Source organism: Polypterus senegalus, chromosome 1, assembly GCF_016835505.1.
Source record: "Polypterus senegalus isolate Bchr_013 chromosome 1, ASM1683550v1, whole genome shotgun sequence".
NCBI lineage: Eukaryota > Metazoa > Chordata > Cladistia > Polypteriformes > Polypteridae > Polypterus > Polypterus senegalus.
Window position 1 is genome coordinate 321,407,139 of NC_053154.1, and position 25,735 is coordinate 321,432,873.

Consider the following 25,735-nt stretch of genomic DNA (forward strand, 5'->3'; position numbering starts at 1 on the left):
AGTGCCTTTCCACATTTTCCTTCTTTGGAATAGCAATGATAGATTGACAGATCAGACAAACGCACTTCGATTGTGACATTGTGAGAGAAAAAAATCCTCTTCCAATTCCACATCCTGCCCATAACCAACACTTTTTTCTTAAATCCTTTCTTTAGTCAGTATAAATTGGAAGGCTAACTAGATCACAGCCGGAGTTTTGCAGTAACTTGCGCGTTTGATCGTGCATGCGGGATGATCAGCGTGTTAGAAGAAAGGAGATCTCAGACTGGCCGCCCTGTATGTCAATCAAGTGGCAAATGCCATAGAGAAGATATATAGACCAACGTTTAAAAAAAAATTTTTTTGAATGCAACGCGATCTACCTGCACTACCTTTGCGATCGACACATTGTAGTAAGTGATGATTAAGAGATCAGCTGCTATCACGTAAACAACAAGACTGGACAGTTATCACATACACAGATTTCAAAGGTAACAGCTGAACCTAAGAGATAGGAGAACAACAAGACTGCAGTAGAATCGACAAATGATTTGGGTGTGTAGGTCAACGAAATAATCAGAGTAAATGTATGCACTAATCAGCAGTGTTACGTTTATAAAACTGACCTCTGCCCTTACTTTTCTGATCAATGTGTAACAGACTGCTGCGATGAATGCTCCCTCAACATTTTCAGCATTAAAAGTTTCCTCCTGCCTGGTTTCTGAAACAAAGTAGTTTTGTCAAACTTGTCCTAGTAGACCTAGTAAAGGATAAATTTCTTTCTTAAATTAACACATTGATTTCTTCCACACTTTTCAAGTACGTGGAGCACACTTGCTGTGGTGGTCTACATGTATGTACTCTGGAGGTATGTGTGTCTCTCTCCATTGTTGCCAAACTCATTAAAAGCTTCAGTTACCCTTGTGCTACGGAGCTCCTGAATTGATAACAGCAATTTTAACTTTGAATTTTCCCTCAGTGTCAAATCTTCTGTTCAGTTTCCTTTGTTCTCTTCCTGAAATCCCGGCGGTTCTGTTCAGCTTCCTTCATTCTCTCCCTGAAATCCCAGTGGTTTAAAGTACACAGGCTGGAGGAATTTGGAGTCTTTTTGGGCTGTTTTAGGAAGAACGACCTGTGGGCAATGGCAGATTTCTCTGCAAGTCACTACAAACTTTTTAATGAGTTGTCCCCAGACGTGTATTCTCTCATTTGAGAATCATGTCTGGTCCAGGGAGACCAGCTTGACTGACCTGGTTAGGGCCTTTCTAAGTCCCAAAATTCTTCACAAATCACCACAGTACACTAAAGAGTGCCAATTTTCCTATCACATCACCAAAATAAGTATGGGTTAGGTTAATTTGGAATTCTAAATTGTCCACAGTTTCTTCCTGCTTCTAAGATACACTTTGAAATCAGTTGTTCACATAACAAAAAAGCAACAGCACAAGCCTAACAGGAGCTGGAAATGGGTAATGTGAGCACACCGAGGTTGTTTCATCACTAACAAGCTGACAGTTTAGAACAGCAGCTGCACAATCTGCCATTTTTTTTCCATAATGACTTAGGACCTTGTGTATTACTTGGACCTGATGCTCCCTGATTTCAAAGAGGCTCTCATGTAAGACTCACTGATGATTCTACAGTATTAATACCAAATATTAATGAGTGTGTTCTGCCATGCTATGGCAGCCCATCCACAGATGGTTCCTGTGCCCCAGTAGCCTTATGCTGGGTTAAGACTATGTACACACTACTACATTTTTATTTAAAAATGCAGACATTAGTCCTCATTTTCAGCTTTCGTCCTCACCACCCTGGTGCTTTTAACCTCTGCAAAGCAGGCTTTTGAAAATGCTCTCCAGATCCGTATACTTCATATACTTTTAAGTGTGGATGGGTGAAAAAGCTGCTTTTTCAAAAAGCACATTTTAATTATGCTCTGATTGGTTCATGTTTATTACGGTGCCCTTCCTTGATTGGATACTGCTTATTACAATGTTTCATTCTCCGATTGGTCACCCTTCACAGAAGTAAGCCATTTCCAACATTGTGGACATAATGTAGAGAAACTGCTTTCCATGACTACTGTTGTGTTACTTATCTAAATCACATCATGTACAGTCTGAATGCTGCATACGTGCACAAAGTCAAATCATTCACCAGTCATCACAGTGTTACAATAAATCCTGTCGCTGGCAGTGTCTCTTCAAGAAGGACTCATCTTCGCTCTGTTTCCACTGGTATATGCATGCCTACTGTAGGTAAATGGCTACTTCACTTACATACTTTTGTAACCAATGTGAAAATACTAGTGCGGACGGAAACTGTTTTGGTTTAAAAATGACCTTTTATAAATTAAAACATGGTAATGTGGATGTAGCCTAAGTGTTTTGAGTAATACATGCATAAGATGAATGTAATGACAGTTATAATATCTGAGCTAAGTTAATATACAAGGTGAACCACAAGAGGTTCACCTGGCATTGCCCTCACATACTTCACTACTAAATGTCAGAAGGCACTAAATCTGTCAAAATGCTGAACTGCACAACGTAAGAAGTTTAAGCATAATCAAAAGTGACGAAACACATAACAAAAAGGATATTCAGTGGCCGATGCTTGGACCTCACTGAATGTATGTAATTTTGGCTGTTACCAGTCAGATGCAGTACAGTGACACCAGGGTCAAAAAAGCAAATCTGGTCGCTGTCTGTGCAGTTTTTTGGTTGGCCACGTTTGTTTTAATTCTAACTTCTTAAAGCCATAAACATTAAGCCGATTGTCTTGGTGGTGTGTGCGTCCCCCAGAAGTCCTAAAAACATTTCATCAATTGCCCCTGCTGGGATTGTGACATTATTTTTCAGTCATTTTCTTTTGTTGTCTGTTTGTAGTTTGCACTCTGCTCCCTTGTCTTATGGTTTCTGGTGCTATTTATAAGTTGTACAGGGATTGTTCCAGCTTTCCATCTAATGCTTGCAGGGAGGGAAAGCCTCCAGTATCTCAAGTACCCTGTTTGGTTTGGAAAATGGATGGATGGATGTAATTTTGCTCAACTACTTTCCCCCAGAATCATTAGGGACTTCAGGTGTTATGTTAAGGGCCTTTCTTAAGGTACCTGGTGCAACAGATTCTCTACTGTGACATTAGCTAGCATGCTGGCAGATAAGCTTCTGCTTCCTTTTTCAAATGTCACCATTTTGTTATACCATTTTTGTTTGGATTTTTCTTTTTACTTTTTCTTTTAAATCTGGCTCTATTTTTGGTTTTGACTTTTGCTTATTGGATCGTTTTTTTCGTTTTTGCATTTGACTTGCTTTTGTATTTAATTTTGTTTCATTTGAAACTACTTTTTCAAACCTAGTATCATTTGGCGATTTTTTGTAATGAGAAATATATTTAATTTAGCAAATTACATGTTAATAACGTATGTATGGGCAAAGAGTTTTAATGGTTTTGGCCATCCCATTGGGGTATTATAGCAATCCCTGCATGTACTTTACATGTGCTTTCACACCTTATAGTTTGTTAGACTAGACTGATTTTAGATTTCTCCAGCGCCTTTAATACCATCCAGCTATCCCTGTTAGAGGTAAACGCAGGGGGATGAACCTATGGACTATCTATCAGGCAGGCTACAGTTTGTGAGACTAACTTGTGCTTCTGGTGCAAATGTGAGCAGCACTGGAGCACCACAAGGAACAGGCCTGTCTCCATTTCTCTTCACTTGGTACATCTCAGACTAGAAATATAACACCAGGTCATGTGACCTGCAGAAATTCTCAGCTGATTCTGCACTTATAGGGTCTGTTGATAAAGGGGATGAGACAGAGGAGTCAGGTAGAGAACTTTGTCTCTTGCTGCAAAGAGAATTGTCTGCATCTCAACATTAGCAACAATGTGGAAATGCTTATTGACTTTCACAACACCAAAGAGCCTCTGTGTCTGGTCAGGATTCAGTTTAAGAAAATCCATTCTCCTTTATTTTATTTTATTGCTTGATGACTTTGAAATGAGCTTTGCATACCTGAAAAGGGTACCGCCATGAAAGGGTCAAGAAGGAAAAGTGCGCTTACAAAGAACACGGAACGGCTTCAAACCCACCCCCTCCAGTACAAGCATTTGCTCAATTTCTGCATTCTTTCATCGGAGAGAAATTTTCAAGATGCAAAGAATAAAGAGTAAATGACCTTTTCTAAATGATATCTATTTAAAATGGCAGCCTGCCCTGCCTTAGTAGGATTAGACCCTTTAAAAGTGACGGATAAAGCTGATTGGTTGCATTTTGTAAAATACCTTGCAAGAAAAATAAAGTTTGATTCTAAATTCTGACATTAACGTTGCTTTGTATTAAAATCTGTACTGTTTAAAAGCCTCTAAGATGGTGACTGATGTTTAGAGTGCTATTTTTGAGTTGTGCTCTATACAAAGAACTAATTAAAATGTAAAGGCAACATACCTTTTAATGTTGGTAACTGGAAGTTCTATCACTTCTCCACATGGTCTCCTTGGCACTTGATGTACTTCTTATCTTTCCACTAATTCCTTGGGAGAAGAAGATTTTTAGCTGCTCCTGAATCCATGTCTGCAACACTTCTTTAACCTCATCACAAGAGGTGAACCTGCGACTGCTTGGAGCTTCTGTAAGTGGACCAAAGATGTGACAGTTGCATGGTGCTAGATCAAAGCTGTATGGGGAGGTGGAAGATGGCCAAACTGCAGCTGTTGCATTGCCACCACCATTGCAAGTGTTACATGGGTACATGCATCATCATGGAGCAGCTAGGGTGTTTTTAACAGCATTTATCATCTTTTGCAGTGAATTGTAGGTTTCAGATTCTCTCTAAGCATAGCACAGTACATTGCACTGGTCACTGATTGTCCACATTCCTGAAAATGTATCAGAATAGAACCCTTCATGTCCCAAAAAGAGTTCATCATGATTTTCTTGGACTCGGAGGGCTGCTGGTTAAACTTCTTCTTTACTAATGAAGACGGACGTTTCCACTGCATGCTCTCTTGCTTTCCAGCTCATAGAGATGGATCCATGTCTCATCTCTGGTGACAATCCATTCCAAAACACATGAAACTTCTTTATAGCATATCAGGAATTGGGTCAGAACCTCCATGAATCGCCATTTGCTCTGGAATGTTCAGATCCATAGATGATATCCAAATGTGCAGCAACAGTGGACAACCTAATCAGTTGGTCTTCTCTGATGAAGGCATTCGCCATGTCGATGTGTGTATGATGTTGAAGGGTGACCAGATTGAGCTTTGTTGGTTACACTTGTTCTTCTCACACTAAACCTTTTTCACTTTCGTAGTGAGCCAACATCCCTCTGTACCTCTGGGAGGTTTCACTCCCATTTCCCAAAGAAATTAAACTCTGGTGTGTTGTACAACAAGGATGCAATTCTGCTGCAAAGAGTGTATGCTCATTTTATCTCAGCTTCAACTGGATTTATGGCAGAGCACTGCGCTGTGTGTGTTCCAACTACCCATAAGCCATCACCACAATGTTGTATCACGTCGGCTTCTATCCATTGTGGCTATCGCATAATCTTCAAATTGCCTTTACTTTGTCATTTACCCTGTGAAAATGCCAGGAAGGACAGGACAGGCATTCTGGCCAGGATAACTGAAGGATTCATATCTGGCCAGGAGGTCATAATGGAAGGACTGGGTAAACGGGCTTACCGGGGAGCACTTCATTCCCCCACATGACAGGTGGCAGTGTTCCTCAAGGCTGGTCCAGCTTAAGACACATGCAAGGTGGCATGGTAATTGGAGTCTATTCACATAGCACTGAGGGCACTGCCAGGTGAGGACTGCCTGTTTCCACACAACCCGGAAATGCTTTGGGCAAAGGACCAGAATCAGTTCCTAGGTTGACTTTAAAAAAAAAAAAAGCCCACCACCTCACTTTGATCAGTAAAAGTAGGGAGGCAGCAGCCAACATTCCTGGAGGATGACGGGGTGAATTTGTGCTGGGGTTCTTATGAAGAATGTGTTTTTGTCAAATAAACACTTTTATTTGAACCTGCAATTGTTTTGGGTATTACTGTGTCTGAGGTTTGGGGCTCAGTGGCCCCCTCTTGTGGTTACATATCATATTATATATTGTGTTTTAAAGTTTCTCATGACAGCAATATTAAATGTGTTGCTTTGTATTATACTCTACTCTACAATGCCCTCGACTAATAATAGCACCCTTAGTAAATAAATGTAAAATGGGCTTTGAAAAAAACTCTTTATTATTTATCCTCTTGATCATTCATGCGAAATATTAACAGAAATCTAGGTTTAACCAAAATAAAACAATTAACAGAATAATGAAATTGTTACCATAAGGTAAATATTTTTCTCAATGTTATATCTTAGAATACAGATCATTCAGCTCAACAAAGCACGGCAGTCCTATTTAATTCTTCTAAAAAATATATCAAGTTTTGCTTGATATAGAGCACAACTATATAAGTCAAGTTTTGAAAGTCCCTAAAGTCCTACTGTCAACCACACTACTTGGTCACTTATTTCAAGTGTCTGTGTTTCTCTGTGTAAATAAAAACGTCCTAATGTTTCCAACTGTGTCCCTGTGTTCTTGATGAACTCATTTTAAAGTCACAGTCTCGATCCACTGGACTAATTCCATTCATAATTTTAAACACTTCAGTAAGGTCACCACTTAATCTCCTTTTACTTAAACGGTAAAGGCTCAGCTCTTTAAATCTTTCCTCCTAATTCATCCCCTATAGCCTTGGAATCAGCCTTGTTGCTCCTCTTTGGACTTTTTCTAGTGCTGTTAATGTTCTTTTTGTAGCCTGGAGACCAAAACTGCACACAGGACTCCAGATGAGGCCTCACTAGTGTGTTATAAAGCTTGAGCAGAACCTCCTTGGACTTTTACTCCACACAACAAGACGCTATATAACCTGATATTCTGTTAGCCTTCTTAATGGCTTCTGAACACTGTCTGGCAGTTGATAGTGATGAGTCCAGTATGACTCCTAAATCCTTCTCATTAAGTGTACTCTCTATTTTTAGACCTCCCATTTCGTATTCAAACCTAACACTTTTACTCTTCCTACATTGACATTAAATTTCATCTGCCACAAACCTGCCCAAGTCCTTCTGTAATGATTTAATGGATTCCAAATTATCTGCCAATCCACCTACCTTGGTATCATCTACAAACTTGTATCTTCTTTTGCTTAAATTGTAAAGGCTCAGCTCTTTAAATTCTTCCTCCTCATTCATCCCCTGTAGCCATGGAATCTGCCTAGTCACTCTTCTATGGACCTTTTCTAGCCCGGAGACCAATGTACCACAATGTGCCCCTTCTTTTAATACTCTGTGCAGCTGCCATTTGTCTTTTCCTTTAACACTTAACAATGTTGCACAACTTGCAGCTAGGGATCTGATGCAATTCCTCCATACAGAATCTATGTAGATCCTTCAGATTTTGAGGTTCACATTTACAAACTTTCCTCCTCAACTCACCCTGCAGGTTTTCAATGGGGGTTAAGAGACTGGGATGGCCACTTCAAAAGCTTAACCTTGTGGGTAAAACCTCAACAACTGGGGACACTAAGATGTCACGGCTGCTGGGATCATCTTTAACCTTTACTTGTTTTATTGGGATTTGGGCCGCAAAGCTACACTTTCTATCTCCTTCAGGAACAGAATATGAGGCATGGGCTCAACTGGTGAGAGGATGACAGGCCCGTGTGGAAGAAAAGGCTTGAAGTATTTGCAGAGTGATAACAAAAGACTGATGTTTAGTACATTTGGGAAAGTGAAGTAGCCACTCCATGTAGAGTTAACCACTTGTATGGCAAAGATCGGGGGTGTATAAGGCTCTACTAGATTGTGTTTTCATTTGTACTTTCTATGATCTTGCATTGCCACTGCTCCCTATATAATAAAACACCATTTTGTTTGGCCTCCTTGGTGGTGATTTGGGTTCAGGAATTGCCTGAAGAACACCAAAGAGTTCACAGGAATTAAACGGCCACTCCAGGGTTCTGTTCTAAGATCAGCAGGTATGTTCAGCTGAAAATGACCCTGAGAACTCAACCAAGTTCCAGTTTAGTTGTGTAGCCACACCAATGTTTGCCTTGCAACAAATAATTGTGTGTTACATAGTCTGGGCACTTTGCTTTGTAATGGTGTGCACACTAAAAAGCATTATATAAAATACTAGCTGATTACCCAGTGGCTTCGCTCACTGAGTGCAAAGGAAAAAAATAAAATGTAGTATTTATAAAATAAGTTAAATAGTAAAACATTTTGATAAAAGAATTTGAAGAACATATAAGAAGCATATAAATTATTAAACAGAAAAACATTTCCATAAGATAATTTGAATGATATATAAGAAGTGTATAAATTATTAAACAGTAAAACATTAACACTTAAGAAGTAAAGATACATTGAGTACTACTGTAGTGGTTACGGGTAAACTACCTGCTTGACAACCTTGCACTACGTGCCTGTGATTTAAGAGAAAAAATATTCTGAGAAATGTGGACGCTGCCCTTCTGTGCGTAACGGGCAGAAGGTCCAAACAATTCCAATACTTTACATGAAGAGGTCGGTACATCTTCTTAGATGTAAACCCTCCATCTTCTTAAAAGAATTCATCACAAATGCAACCTTGAATGTTGTGGGGTTTTAATGACCCGAACTCACCTTAAGGGACAGTAAGCAGCCGTGCACCGTAATTTACCAAGAGTCACGCTTCGATGGCGCCGATTACACTCATTCGCAAAGATTTCCACTGTCCAAGGAGCCGACAGGGCACTTGAAGTGTCACAAACAGTGTGAGAAGAGAGAACGCCGCCTGAAACTGCAAAGCTGTCGACCCGGCAGAGCAGCCCGACATTTGGCGCCTTCCAGCGTCCACTTTGTTGTCACAACCCCTCGCCGCTGAAGGCATTCTTCTACAGCTCAGCGCAGTTAAAAAGTAGAAAGACGAAAATCTGTTTTCTTCATCTCTTCTATTATCAAGTACTGACAATTAAAAAAAAATTAGAAGGTGGCAGTTTCCGTGACAGTCACTTGGACGAATAAATAAAACTTCTCTGTCAGAATGCGCCTGGCGGCGGACGGCTCAGCGCTGGAGTCCAGAGAGGAGGGCTGGGAGAGGGCGATATGGGACACACTGAATAAATGATGAAAACCAGCAGCCAGTAAGAGGCACAAGGACAGAGTTTGGTAAGGCCTGCTTCAGAATGACGGCCTGTTTTAGATTTGTTAGGTCATCTCTGTCACTTCTCCAGTGGGACTGATAGTGAGGGCTAATCACTAAACCACACATTTCTTTTTTGAAAAATCCCACTTCTGCCTCCCCCACTACCCTGCCTTTTAGCCTTTTGAATCCAGGGCTAGATGACATATTGGCATTGCTCGGGTGCCTGCCTTTATTTAGATCTGAGATGTTAAGGAGAGCTGAAGGATGCCTTGCGTGTGACAAGCAAAGTAACCGACTGAACGCGCCCAATGACCGGTGCTGGTAGGATATTAAATTAGCTTTAAAGCAATTGAAGCATAATCATCCTAAATGTGCTTGTGCGAGCCAGATGACATTTACCTACCCAGACAAACAAAAGCATTAGCACTTTTCAGTAATTTAAATTATTACAGCCAAGTGCAGCAATACGGTAAACACCACTGACATTTCTATCATCAAAATGAATCTGCCATCATTTTCCAGTGTGCATCTGTTAAAGGGGGAAAAAAAAATCAGTCGTGTGAGCAAATGACAAGTAAGTGTAGCCTTTTCTCCTTTTTAATTTCAAATATGAAGCAATTCTATAATGGAGTCTAGAGAAGGCGAGTGCTCAGCATGACAAGGTGATGATTGCCAGGCTTAATCTTATGAAATTCTATCAGCAGGAGAATTTGTTGACCTTCTCGGCCACATTCAGGACAACATTTTCACACCTGAGCCAATGTGAAGAAAATTGCCCGATGGATTTGGAAACATTTAAAGGGGGTCTGCTTCGTACTATCAGTCCAAGTGCGTTCACACCCGGCCTCACAGCCCCCATGTCCCCTTCTCACCCTAATCACTGTAATTCTCCACTCATGGCAGAGACCAGCAATCAACTTTATGGATTTTAACTTAAGTAAAGCAGCATCCCCCTTTATATATGCTTATGAAGAATATGTGTCATTGGAAAACAGGAGCTGAACAAACATGGAAAAATGGACAAAGGAAAGAGAGTGACAGCACTCACTGCACTTCATCCTAGCCTGGCAGGGTCCTGTTTAATGTAACACTGCTGAATCACCACATGTGACACCAGCTGCCACCCTCCATAATTCAATTTCGAATTTCTGTCAGACTCTAGGCATGTATGGATGGGCAGCATCCCATTCTCCACTCTGATCTTCAACATAGTCACCCCCAGGATATTGTGCTGAACCTCCAGCTATGACTGTTTGGCCAGACCACCATTAAATAGTGGATGACACACAACAGAGAGCATAAATCTGCCACAGTGGTGCCAGGACAACAACCTCTCCTTTAATGTCAGTAAACCCAAGAAGCTGGTTTTACAACCTATTTAGATGGGTTTAGTTTTACACCAGGTGTTAGGGTATAGTGATTACCTCCGGAGGACCTCTGTAATTTTAGTCCCGTCTGAATCACTAATGTCAGTAACTTCGTGTTTACACATCCCTCTGTACTGACTATGTAGCCTTTTACCTTTTATAAAAAGTCTAAAAAAATAATCCCAGATTAAACTGGTCCTGTGTGAATCGATATTCCAGTAATTATTTGTCATTTCCCCCAGGATTTTAGAGATTATGGGGAGGAGCAATAGTTACGTAGCTATGACGCAGGAGTTTGTTTTGAGTTGACAACACTGCATAACTGTAGAAGGCACGCCAACCTCTGTTCTTTTTCCAGACATATCTCATCCCATGCAAACCTATTTTAAAAACTAACAAAATTGTGTAGTAACGATGACTTTACAGACATATGTCCTCAAAGCTTATCACTTCTGAATAGAATTATAGACTTCACAAAGCAAGAGAAAGTCCACAAGGACATTGATATCGGAGGGAATGTTGTGGATAGGGTGTGCTGGCTTTATTTGCACTGATGATCTAAAGTAGGCACAACATATCTTGGCCACTTGTCTAGAAGGGTTACCAACATCTTTAGATTCCTTGGGATTAATAAAGTATCTATCTATCTTCTCAGATGTCTGCAGAAGCTTGGAGGTCTGTATATAAGATCAGGAGTGCAGTGAAATCTGTCCTTGCTGGCCACACAACATCCTGGTATAGCACCTACTCAGTCCAGGGTTGTAGGGCACTACAGGGGGTGGTGAAGTACTACTAAAGAGTGCGGCAATCTCGCACATTCACTTTTCTCCCTTCCCATTCAGAACCATTAGCACTCACAGCACAAAATTCAGAGATAGTTATTAATCAACAGGCAATAAGCTGCTCATATTGACTACTGAATGAATGATAGTTTCTGTAGTATCAGTCATTAGATTCTATATTTAGTGTCCACGTTTTATTTGTTGAGTGTTGTTGCTGTACTACTAATGTTGCTAGTCTATGAGATATATGCAGTAAGAATCTCAGTCTGCTATGTTATACACCAGGGGTCTCCAACATGTCGCCCGTGAGCCTTTCCAAGAAGCCCGTCAAATGGGTTAATGAATCCTACATTAATTTGAAAATTTAGTCATATTAGGAGTGGGTGATACAAAAAATCATATCACGAGCCACAATCTGAATTGCCATCTATTGTTTCAATATGGCATACACTTAAGAGAATATCCAGACTCAAACTCATCAAGACCTAAGTAACACTTTATCAAACAAAGTTGAAATCAATTGTTCTCTTGTTTACTAGCTAAGCGGAGTTAAGGAACACGCCCCAAAGCTGGCGAGTGAGTAAATAAGGCCCCTCCCCTTGGCCCGCTGCCTTGATCTCGGATTCGCACAAAAAAAACAAAAAAACGGTGAAATATAGTGAAATGAGAGAAGTCGCAAAATCAACCGGAATGTTCAAGCAAATTATAGAAAAAACCCTGATCCAAATCCAAGTAGTTCTCATGTGAAAAGCGGGCAGACATACAGAGAGAGAGACATTGGATTTTATATATTAAATATTAGTAAACTTTCAAAATAATGTGCAGTTAAAGTCTCAACAGCATTCTCAGCATTTCTGGAGCTTAGTAGAGCCAGATATCTACAAAAATCTTCAGCAAGCAGCTCTGAAAATTTCTGCTTTGTTTGGGTCTCCATACCCCTGTGAGTCATGAATGTCATGAAATCAAAGTTGAGAACAAGACTGACAGACGAACATTGAAATGACTCCATAAGAGTGAACCTAAGTGACTACACTCTCTTGTTGACTCCATGCAGAGCCTGTCATCTGACTAACTAAACAACTGGAGTAAAGTGAAACAGTGACATGGAACAAAATGAAAAATGAATAAATCTGTGTATGTAGAATTTCATTGTTTTGTTTTGATAGCATTCATGTTTTAATTCAATAGTATGAGATACACTAGAAAATGCATACAGACATACAAAATGCATTTGCAGGTGAACTAAATTTTTTTTTTGTGATGTTTTAATGCAAAATTTGAGTTGTGGACACCAACAGTTTTGTCAATATTCAGTTTGAAATACGCTATGAGAATAAGTGTTAGAAAACATGAGTAGCTCTTGGCCATTTTCATTTTGTAAAAGTAGCTTACAGGGGAAAAAAAGGTTGGAGACCCTTGCTGACTGTTCAAATCATCCTTTATACACCTTTCAGTTCATTTAAAATGCTGCTGCAAGAATTATTACAAGAACTAAAAAGTACAATCACATAACCCAATATCTTAAGTCATATTTTTTATCAATAGGGAAAAATGTGATCTCAGTGATTTTGACCGTGGCATGATTGTTGTGCCAGAAAGGGTGGTTTGACTACTTCTGTAACTGCTGAACTTGTGGGATTTCCACACACAACACTTTCTAAGAGTAGAACAATAAACAAAAACAATCAAATGTGTGACAGTTCTGTAGATGTAAACACCTTGTTGCTTATAGAGGTCAGAGGAGAATGGCCACACTGACAGGATACAGTTTTCCAGTCTTCAGCTGTCTAGTCTTGGTGAGAATGTGCCTACTGGAGGCACAGTTTTCTGTTCTTGGATACAGGACTAGAACCCAGTGTGACCTTCTGCTATTAATTCCCATTCTCAAACATGGAGTGACCTTCTGCTGTTTTAGCCCGTCCTCCTCAAGGTTCAAAATGTTGTACATTCTGAGATGCTTTTCTGCTCATCACAGTTACCATAGCCTTTCTGGCTGTTACCACCCTGGCTGTCACAAAAGCCCACCAATTGACTGGCGAGTTATCATCATTAGTCATGCTGGTAGTCTTAGTGAGCCACAAAGTACTACAACTAAGTCATTGGTTGTGCCACACGATCAAAGTTCACAATGTGATTTTCAACAGCATGTTGTGATCTTCTTATGATTAACTAAAAAAAAAAAAACTCATTCTAATATTCCCTCTGTTGGTGCACCAATACAAACTGATTCATTCCAAGATTGTGGTATGGGGGACTCTGAATTTGATAAACCAGCATAGACAATGAATGGATTTCTCTTTGTTTGTTTGCATTGCCACCCCATCAAGAGTTTGTTCCTGTCTTGTGCTTGATTATGATGGGACAGGCTCCAAAACCCCATGACAATGAGCAGGATAAGCAACCAAGGAAAATCACTACATTTTATATCAACAGACTCTGGTATCGACAAAGACCCTAGTGAGAGTTAAAACAAGCCCATACAACCAAAAGGGTAAACTCCTCAGTCAAGGCCAAAGAGAAAAAAAAACATGAAACTTACTGTTTTGATGGAACTTCTTATCTTTTCCTTCCATTCGCTGCTGCTCAGCTCCACTGTGCAATGAATGTAACTTTCCCGATCGTATGACCCCAGGATAAATAACCTAAAGGAAAGAAAGAGAAAGAAGACAGAAACTCAAATAAGCTGCAGTCATGTAGACATGGACATGCCGGCATTTCCTCTCATCTGGTTTTCCACAAGTCAAGCAAGGCTTGAGGTTTCTTCTCTAAACATCTTCAAAGACCTGAACTAAATTTAAAAAAAAAAAACGTCAAAGTAAGCAGCCAGGACACCGATGCTTGGTGATGAAGAGAAAGAAAATATGTTTCAAAGTACAAGGGTGCACTTGTTGAGACAAATCATCTTTATAAAGTAAATGGAGCACACAGTCAGTGTCTTTAATGGGGCAAGGTGACTCCAAAGATGCTACACATAGCCCACCTTTTACCAGAGTACCTAAAGTTCAAAATGCACATCACTGATTGATTTCCTGATAACTCACAGCCTTCCCTACTCTGAACCCAAGTGTTCTGACTTCCTGTCTAGAGTGCACAAATCTCTTAGAAGCCCAATATCCTTTAATGTCAGCCTTTCTTGCTATCTCAACAACTGCCTACAAAAAACTCTGGGGTGAAACTCTGGTGCCACCACAGTACTGCTTTACGAGTGCAAAGGTGTGGTGTCAAACTCCTTGCTTAGGCTGAGTAGTCTGTGAGAAATTCAAGACACCCAATGTGGTCTGACTGGGGATTTTGGCATTGTGAAGCTTTGACCCGAGAGGTTTGGTGAACATCCAGGCAGTACTGTGGCGCCCCCTGCCTATAAGTCATTTTAGCTGCTCACCCTCATCTGATATTTTTCTCTTAGACCCTTGTAATGTACTGTACTGATTACTATTGCTTCTTTTATGCTGTATGTATGCGCATACATATTATGTAAAGGCAAAATGGTATAAAAGTGTTTACTGCACATTGGTCTACAAAAGTTTACTAGTAATAATCCCAGTTTCAAATGGAGAAGGTCACAGCTGCATCCCTGAAGTGGATAAGTGAATTAGAGGATGGATGTTTGCATGCAGTGGTGTATCATCATCCTTATCAATAATCAATATAACTTTAACAATTAATATTAATAATATATAATAAAGTGGATTCAGGGAAATATCAGACCCTGTCACTTTCTGCACAATTTATTGGGTTGTAGATTTAAATGGACACATTTGCCATTTTTGACCATCAATTTCCATTCAGTAATCCATAATGACAAAGTGAAAATGTGCTTTCTGAAAGGTCTGCAAATTTATTAAAAATCAAAAAACTGAAATCTCTCATTCACAGAATGTCACTTTTGCTCTTCACGTGACTCTATAGAGGTCCACTGAGAGCAAACAGAGAGGTTCCCTGCCCAGTGTTGGTTCCTGCGTCCTCCCTAATACTGTCATGTGACTGGATTAAGCAGGTTTGATAATGAAAGGGTGAATTATTTTGTTTATTTTTTTCTCATCTGTATTTATAAAATGAAACTGTGTGGAGTCCATCATTGGGTGTAATCTTTTCTGAAGTCCACAAGGGGGCAACAATGTCCAACCAACAATAGCAACAAGAAAGAGGGATGTTAAGGACCAGCACATCCCGTGATATGTGGTCCCTAAATGCATGATATGATCGCTACAGATAGTCTTACCACTGTACCATTGTGCCCATTTTAATAAATGGGCATTTTGCTGTGCTATTTATATTCAATATTCATGCTCATGCTTTTCCTAAATTTCAGATGCTGGAAAAATGGGCATCTGGTCACCTCATCTTACTCTGCTGTCACTTTAAACCATCGGGCCTGGTTTAGACAATGGAGGGGTGTAAAGCTTTGACAACACAAATAATATGCTTTTCTGCACTCAAAGCAGATGGCAGCAGGGCCCACATACAGTAAAATCACAGGGCTAGCACGGCTTTGTTTTGTGAAGCACTAGTGCCCTCTTGTGACCTATATATGAACACTCACATGTATATGAATACAAATCGGTGAATTAATCTGTAATCTCTTAAAAACTGGCAAGCTGTGCTACAGCAGTTTTTAACTGATATTTCATTTTGTTGATGTTATGTGATATTTCCTCATGGAGGTTTTCTAAACTCTTTCAAATATGCCCAGTGTAGAGATGTATCTCTCAGCATCCAATTGGGCTGCTTTCTGTGTGGATTATGCATGATCTCTGCCATGTTTTTGAGTTTCCTCCCAAAGTTCAAAGCATGGACCAGAAATTGGCACAAAGTGTAAACTATTAATGAAAACAGAAGAATAGCTGGGCAACTATACTCATGTGGCACTGGGTTATGAAAAGGAACATATACAGTACCTTTACAAAACTGCTTGTACATTATGTTGGTGGGGGTGACGGCAATTTAACATACAGTATGGCACTGAATCTATTGCATCTCTTATTGTCCAATAGACATTAGGATCAAACCCTGTGAAATTCGCAGCTGAACTTTTTTCTAAAATAATCGGGGAGGACTTTAAACCAGATTGAGATAGCAGCGGCTTACCGCATACGCAGATCGAATACCGTTAGCCCTAGATCTTTTATTATTCGCTTTGAAAGATTGTCATTTAAGCTAGAGGTGATGGCACTCCTCAGAAACAAGCAAGAGATTATATATGAAAACAACCCCATTCGTATCTTCCCTGACTTCTCTCCAGCAACTGCTACTAAACGCGCAGCCTTCTACAATATTAAACAGCGGTTAAGGCAAGCCAACGTCAAATACAGCCTCTTGTATCCGGCCAAACTGAAAGTGGAATTGCAGGGTCAATTCTATGTCTTCGCTAGCAAGGAAGAAGCAGAAAAGGAATTAAGAAAGCTGATCCCGGACTATTCTGATACATAATAGTGAGTCATGGCGTTAATGATATGGTAAGGATTAATAATCTACTGTCTGATCTATTTGTTTAAAATACGGGTTTTTATCATTATATATTCTCATTATTACTCATTATTACTAGGGTGCCATCTGTTTATGTTTTATTGTGCTCAATTACTTTTTTCTCTTTTCTTTCTTTTTTTTTTATCTAATTATTTTCTCTCTACCCTAAACGAGACTGTTCAACATCATACCCTTGGTTTATTGTTATTGCTATTATTGCATTAAGACTTATTATGCTTATTCTGGACACATTTTTAACACCATCCCCCGGGTTTATTATCTGGGTGTATTATCTTAATGCACTAAGATTGCTGAAGATTATATATATTCTAAGTGCACAGTTTTTTAGACTATATTGGTAATAGATATCTCTATTTTTAATCCTAAAGCGCTGCATGGGGCTTGTTTTGCTTTGGACGTGCTCTGTCTCTGGGTATGTCAGAGGACTGGGACTGTGTGAAGTGGGTTCTAGCCTCACTTGGGAGGCAAAAGGGAGGAGGGGGGGTGGGGGTAGGGGGTCTGGGAGAAGAAAGAGAAGGCTTGATCTATACCTAATCTATCCTTTAATCTTTATAATTATAACTACCAACGTAATAATAAGCTGCATGGCAACAACTCTAGGGAAATAGGAAATTAAGGCAAGCTGTCTCACTTCAGTTAAGACTATAAAATGACATCAAAAACTCAGAATCAATGTCTCCATGATGGGACAGTTAACTTTGTGACTGGAATGTTAAAGGCCTGAATCACGAATTAAAGAGAAAGAAAGTACTCTCTCACCTAACAGGTCTAAATGCTAAAATAGTATTTTTACAGGAGACCCACTTACTAAGCAAGGATCAGTTCCGGCTGCAAAAAGACTGGACTGGCCAAATGTTCCATTCTAGTTTTACAAAGAAAACTAGAGGTGTGGGAATTCTCATACATAGAACAGTACCATTTGTAGCATCAGATGTAGTATTGGATCCTGAAGGGAGATATGTAATGGTCATGGGAGACTTATCTAACTGTAAAATGATTTTGATAAATGTTTATTGATGATAAGGAATTTATACAAAATTTATTTGCATCCATTCCCAATCTGAACACTCATAAAGTTATAATGGCTGGGGACTTTAATTGTGTTCTAAATCCACTAGATAGGACTTTCCACAGGGGGAACGGCATCTAACACCGCAAAGATAATTACAAAGTTTATAACTGATCACAACTTATCAGACCCTGGAGGTTTTTAAACCCAAATTCAAGAACATATTCTTTCTACTCACCAGTACATCATTGCTACTCAAGGATTGATTACTTCTTTATAGACAATAACTTCTTGCCTATAATTAAATCTTGCAAATACATGCTATTGTTATTTCTGACCATGCACCTATGATCTTGGAGCTAAAGTTACTAAGCCCCATACACTCACCCCGCAGATGGCGTCTCAACCCGCTTCTATTAGCAGAGAGAATTGTACAGAATTTATATCCAAACAAATCAAATTCTTTCTAGAGACAAATACATCCTCCGAGATCTCTGCAGGAATACTCTGGGAAACTCTTAAGGCCTTCTTAAGAGGACAGATTATCTCATATCTTTCCCACAGAAATAAATTAGAAGCCAAGAAAGTAGCAGAGATAAAAGTGAAATTACTAAAATAGATGAAGAACATGCCAGACTACCAAGCGAGACTCTACATAGGAAAAGGCAGGCTCTACATTCAGAATTAAACCTCTTGACAACTAAAGAAACTGAACAACTAATTTATAAATCCAGACATCATTACTATGAACATGGAGAAAGCTAATAAGCTTTTAGCTCAACAAATTCACAAGCAAGAAGTCGCAACACAATCTCAGTAATCACCAACGAACGGAGATAAAATTGTCGACCACAAAAATATAATGCACACTTTCAGAGACTACTATAAATCCCTATATACTACTGAGTTTAAAGAAGACAATACACAATCTAATGCATTTCTGGATACATTACAGATACCACAAATAGACACTTTTAGTGTGGAGGAACTTGATAAACCTCTGGCGTTATCAGAATTACTAGATGCTATAAAGTCACTCCAAGGCGGGAAAGCAGCAGGCCCTGATGGCTACCCTGCAGAATTTTACAAGAAATTCTCTGCTCAGCTAGCTCCCTCCTATTTGCAACATTTACAGAAGCCAGAGATAACCAACTCTTCCTCAAACCTTTCGCCAAGCACTAATCACCTTTTTCCAAAACAAAATAAGGACTTATTACAATGTGCATCATACAGACCAATTTCACTTCTGAATAATGACGTTAAAATACTCTCTAAAATCATAGCTAGAAGGATGGAGAAAGTGCTCCCTCGGTAATATCACAACTGGATTTATTAGGGGACTTATCTTCAACGCCTGTTTAATGTAATATACTCACCAACTAAATCAAACACCCCAGAAATATTATTATCATTGGATGCAGAAAAAGCATTTGACATGATTGAATGGAAATACCTTTTTACTACATTGGAGAAGTTTGGGTTTGGCCCGAACATTTGTGCATGGATTAAATTACTGTATACTAACCCAGAAGCTTCAGTTTGCATCAACAACATTTGCTCAGACTACTTTAAACTAGAGCGTGGTACTAGACAAGGATGCCCCTTGTCACGCTACTGTTTGCAATTGCCATTGAACCACTGGCAATACATTGTCGAAATACTGATCAGATAAAGGGGATTATCAGAGAAGAAAAATTACATTATATGCAGATGATATGGTACTGTATACATCAGACCCAGAAAATTCTGTGCCTGCAGTCTTAACAGCACTCACAGAATTTCAAAAGATCTCTGGTCTCAGAATTAATCTGAATAAAAGTGTACTCTTTCCAGTGAATTCTCAAGCATATAATATTAGATTAGATACCCTACCTTTTATCATTGCAGATCAGTTTAAATACCTAGGGGTAAACATCACAAGTAAACATAAAGCTCTTTATCAACAAAATTTCGCCGTCTGCATGGAAAAAATTAAGCAAGACTTGCATAGATGGTCAACCCACACTAGCTGGAAGAATTAACACTGTTAAGATGAATATTCTTCCTAAGCTCCTTTTTTATTTCAAAGGAGTGGAAAGTAACAATGCAGAGAATTCACTCAAGCTCCATATGCGCAAAGCATACAATTATACAACTCAAAATTATATATCGAGCACATCTGTCTCGTCTAAAACTCTCCAAAATGTTTCCAGGGCATGATCCAACCTGCGAATGCTGCAACCAAGTCCCAGCCTCACTGGGTCACATGTTCTGGGCCTGCACCAAATTAACATTATTCTGGACCAAAATTTTGAATTACCTTTCAGACAGCCTTAGTCTCACAATCCCTCTTAATCCACTAACATCTGTGTTTGGGATTCTTCCAGATGGGTTTAAAGTGGAGAAAGACAAACAAATTGTGATTGCATTCACTACACTTTTGACACGCAGACTTATTCTGATCAACTGGAAGAACCCAAACTCTCCTCTTTTAAGTCTGTGGGAAACTGATGTGTTATACTATTTGAAATTGGAAAAAATCAAATACTCAGTTAGAGGATCCGTACAGACTTTTTTTCAAAACATTGCAGGATCTAATCAGTAATATTTTAAAATAAGCTCAAAGCACAGAGAATTTATTAATTTAGGTATGTTTACAAGCCTTACATTTCACGCCGTTTGCCTTGCTCTCTCTCTAAGGGGTGGGGATCGATTTGTCCTTAACTCAATTTTTTCTTTTTGTAAAAACTTGATTGATTTGTATGGATTGCAATAAAATAAATAAAAATAAAAAAAAAAAGAAATTAGGATCATAAAAACAAAACATTTATGATTTTATAAACTGGTACCCTGTCCAGGAGTTGTTTCTATCTTGAACTGGATATTGCCAAGTGTATCAGGGTCCCAAGAGGGTTTCAGTATGTTATTAAAAAAAATCATGACTATATTCACATTGGAAAAGTTTTTTTTCTGCCCTTCACACATACAGTACTCAATATAGGCACCGGCTGTGAACTGCAAGCAGAACTTCAGGGCTGTTAGTCAGACAGACTGACGTGTGGTGTTTTGATTGGTAAAGTTTGTGGCGATGTGTGATCTTTAAATAAAAGAGTCCTCACTGTGGGTGGAGGTGGACGAAGCTGGTTCAGTGGCCCCCGGAGGGTGGACGGTGGGACTGGCGAGCCCTCATTCAAGCGCAAATAGGCGTGGCACAAAAGTTCCTCATTAGCACTCCGGGTTTCTGTGATCGTGGTAACTGTGCTTGAATGAAGTATAAAAAAGGAACCTGAGCAAGAAAGATGGACAATACTAGAGAAAAGAAAGAAAGAAATAGTGATTAATCAGCCATGCGGTTTTCTTTCTTTCTTTCTTTCTTTCTCTTTCTTTCTCTTTCTTTTTCTTTCTTGTCTTGTGTCATGTATTGTACAGTATGACACCACCACCACGGATATAAAACATAAAGGCAAAAATCTGATAGAAAAATAACAACAAAGATATAACAAATCAGCCTGAGTGTAGTTTGGCAGAACCGTTAATCACTGAATGATGATGTGAAGGTGAAAGTACTCGGTGCACAGTATCACAGTATGTGTAATGTGGACTGGCACTGCAGTTTAGGGATTTCACACACACATTTCATTTAGTAAGTCGCTTCCATGGACAAGTGTAGCAAATCACCCATTTGTTCTTTTCTTTTTTGGAAAGCTTAATCAGTTGTAAATGGTTGATTCCCACTGCACTGCCCAATAACTGGTTAGCAGTAACTAAGTTACAGGTCATTGGTTGAATGAAATGTAACTATCTGTGAAACTGCCAGGTTTTACACTTTAAATGAACATGTTTGAGTGACATTAAGAAAAACAGCCCAAAATGAGGATTAATATTCAATCCATTCTTTTAATGCACAATAGATTTAAAAATAGCCCAATCTGGTGTGAAACCAGCACGTCTGGGAATTATGGCAATGGACTGGTGTCCTATCCACAGTTAGCCCCTGCCTTGAATCTAGTACAGCAGTTAAAGCTCCCCGGTGACCATGAATTGAATTAGGTGGAATTGAGAATGTTATTACAATCATTACTGCCACACTGGCCATTGTGGTCTGTGTCCAGTCTGAGATGTTGCTTTAGGCAGAGAGAACATCTCAGTTTTTGTGAGTTTTTGTTCAAACTTAATCGGTTGAAGTTGTAATGGTCTGAGGCTCTTTTGCTGGAGGCAGAGTTGGTGACTTGCACAGAATGACTGGCATTCTGAATCAAAAGGGTTACCACAATTTGGCTGTTATATCAACAAAAACGGGCTACTATTGTGAATCAAATATTTGAACAGATTTTTGTATACATAATGATTCCTTGACTTATTTTGTTTTAGTTGCCATTGTTTATTTGTTCTATGCCTTGAATTCATGAAACATCCTGCATTTCCATAAAAACTGAAAAAAGAATTTCCCCTTGGGATTAATAAAGTATCTATCTATCTAAAACAGAATTGTTTTAAAACTTTTGACCAGTAGTGTAAGGCAAAGCAAGCTGACCAAAACTGCAAAGGGAATTCTTTGTCAGGTTTTCAGGCTTCACTTAGTCAAGCCTGGAGCACCACCTAGTGGCAGCAGCATTTAAGACACCAATACCAACTTAAAAAATACAGGTGCTCCACAAATGATAAAAACATTTTTAAAGGAGAGAGACAGACAGACAGATATATCACGTGGAGAAATTTGGCTTTTTACAGAATTACTGTTATGAAAGTCCAAAGAAAACCCTCATTAGCTTATGGCGCACGATAGCAATGTCTAAATGTGTCCCAAAAGGTAGTAGATCTCAGATGTTTGGGGGTTATCAGGGGGTTGGTGCGGGGGGTGGGATTTAGAACGTACATGAATCATACTTAAACCTACAATACTTGACAGCTAACAGCTTCACCAACGCTTTGTTTGTCTGCGTGGTGTTATGTCATCAGTGTGAGCCTCTCCCAGTATTCATTGTGTTAACTGTTAGAGGAGAAGTTGTACTGGCAAAGTCTGAGCACTGATAGGTTTTCTGTTTTAAAATTTCAGCCAGTTAATAATAAACATTACCAGATAAAGGAGTTCAATTTGGTTCCATAACCCCTTCATGGTGGTTTGAGTGAAACGGTACATTGTGAGTCACAACGCAGAAGCTTCGGAGGTTAACCGGATTCAAAGCCAAAACGTAGCAGTACAATGCATGAGGCGGACACTGGTTACCAGAGGGATAACAAAGTCACAATGAGATCACAGTTGCTTTCTTTCCTCACTCATTCTGCTTGATAACTTTCATGTTTGTGTCGAAATTATTTGCCTTTTTCTGTAATTTTAAGACAAAAGGACAGAGATGAATAAGTCATGGCATATGAACTGTCATTTGCCCATGAGACGCAGTGGTAATCGTAATTCGAATGGTTGTAAGGCGCACAGGTTGTAAGCAGACAACTACCTATACAGTCAAATGAAAAAGTTTGGGAACCTCTCTCAGCCTGCATAATAATTGACTCTCCTTTCAACAAAAAAAAGATAACAGTGGTATGTCGTTCATTTCCTAGAAACATCTGAGTACTGGGGTGTTTTTAGTGAAGCAGTATTTAGTTGTATGAAATTAAATCAAATGTGAAAAACTGGCTGTGCACAAATGTGTGTCCTCTTGTCATTGTGCTGATTTGAATTCCTGTCACTGCTCAGTTCTGATTACCTGCAACACTAAATTGGTTGGACGAGCTCGTTAAGCCTTGAACTTCATAGACAGGTGTGTCCAATCATGAGTGGTAAAAGGTATTTAAGGTGGTCAATTGCAAGTTGTGCTTCCCTTTGACTCTGCTCTGAAGAGTGACAGACAGCATGGGATCCTCAAAGCAACTCTCAAAAAATCTGAAAACAAAGATTGTTCAGTCTCATGGTTTAGGGGAAGGCTACAAAAAGCAATCTCGGAGGTTTAAACTGTCAGTTTCAACTGTAAGGAATGGAATCAGGAAATGGAAGGCCACAGGCACAGTTGCTGTTAAACCCAGCAGGTCTGGCAGGCCAAGACAAATACGGGAGCGGCATATGCGCAGGATTGTGTGTTACAGACAACCCACAGATCACCTCTAAAGACCTGCAAGAACATTTCACTGCAGATGGTGTATCTGTACATCGTTCTACAATTCAGCACAATTTGCACAAAGAACATCTGTATGGCAGGGTGATGAGAAAGAAGCCCTTTCTGCACTCACGCCACAAACAGAGTCGCTTGTTGTATGCAAATGCTCAGTTAGACAAGCCAGATTCATTTTGGAACAAAGTGCTTTGGACTGATGAGACAAAAATTGAGTTATTTGGTCATAACAAAAAGCACTTTGCATGGCAGAAGAAGAACACCGCATTCCAAGAAAAACACCTGCTACCTACTGTCAAATTTGGTGGAGGTTCCATCATGCTGTGGGGCTGTGTGGCTAGTTCAGGGACTGGGGCCTTTGTTAAAGTCGAGGGTCAGATGAATTCAACTCAATATCAACAAATTCTTCAGGATAATGTTCAAGCATCAGTCACAAAGCTGAAGTTATGTAGGGGTTGGATATTCCAACAAGACAATGACCCAAAACACAGTTCAAAATCTAGAAAGGCATTCATGCAGAGGGAGAAGCACAATGTTCTGGAATGGCCGTCACAGTCCCCTGACTTGAATATCATCGAAAATATATGGGATGATTTGAAGCAGGCTGTCTATGCTCGGCAGCCATCAAATCTAACCTTTCTGGAGAGATTTTGTATGGAAGCATGGTGAAAAATACCTCCATCCAGAATCCAGACACTCATCAAAGGCTATAGGAGGCGTCTAGAGGCTGTTATATTTGAAAAAGGAGGCTCAACTAAGTATCGATGTAATATCTCTGTTGGGGTGGCCAAATTTATGTGCCTGTCTAATTTTGTTATGATGCATATTACATATTTTCTGTTAATCCAATCAACTTAATGTCATTGCTGAAATACTATTATTTCCATAAGGTGTGTCATATACAGTATTAAAAGGAAGTTGCTACTTTGAAAGCTCAGCCAATGATAAACAAAAATCCAAAGAATTAGGAGGGGTTCCCAAACTTTTTCATATGTAATTGTTTTCAGATAGGAGTGGAACAAAAATGCTGGCCAACAGCAAACAAAAGAAAAACGTCAAGTTATTTGTTTTGCATAATCCACATTGTCCAGTCATCCAATACATTACATTTTTTGTAAAATTTGGTTAAACAAACAGCTTCTGGGAAAAATATGTTGTGAATGAAAATGGAACATGCTCAGAGGCGAATGAGCATTTGAATTGTAGATCCGCCTCTTACTGTAACATTTCTGGAGTACCTTAGGATTGTTTAGTTGCGGTCTATGAAACCACATGGGTGACTCGAACTTCTGCATTTCAGATATGCACAAGTTCCTAGGCGTATTGTCTTTCAGATAACGTTTTCACTTGCTTTTGTTTAAATTTAAATTTGCAGTTGTACTTGTCTTTCAGTGAACTTTGCACTGTTTGTAATACATGAAACGTAATACAGAAAGAGAATAAGCTGTTACTGGGCCGGGCTTGTGACCAATGAATGAGGTTGGAGGTGGTTCTTCGATTTGAATAACTCTTTTTACACATTTCAAGCTGTTCTCACTTCATTTATAAAAGTGTTTTCCAGATTTTTTTTTTCTTTTTTAAATAATGGCTGTGCTACCCATTTAAGACGGGTTGAAATTCTAAGTAATCAACGATGACCTCAGTGTATTCAGCATTAAAGTCTGTACTACGCCATCTTTTGAAATGTATTTTGCAATGTATGCAGTAATAAAATGCAGTGCATTTTTCATTCCAACATATAGCACATCAAAAATGTGATTAAAAAACATGAAAGACGTGATTAAAGTGCACATTGCAGGCTTTAATTGAAGTGGATTTGCATATGTAGA

At 39.3% G+C, this 25,735-nt stretch overlaps 1 protein-coding gene across 1 annotated transcript in view; it reads right to left on the reverse strand.

Annotated features, from left to right (window-relative positions):
* The window catches only part of pdzd8 (PDZ domain containing 8), a 277,412-nt gene that overhangs the window by 99,894 nt on the left and 151,783 nt on the right, over positions 1–25,735 (reverse strand). Inside the window, exon 3 of the mRNA XM_039737116.1 lies at positions 13,861–13,963. Coding sequence (XP_039593050.1) covers positions 13,861–13,963 — 103 coding nt within the window. The remainder of the gene's footprint in view (positions 1–13,860; positions 13,964–25,735) is intronic.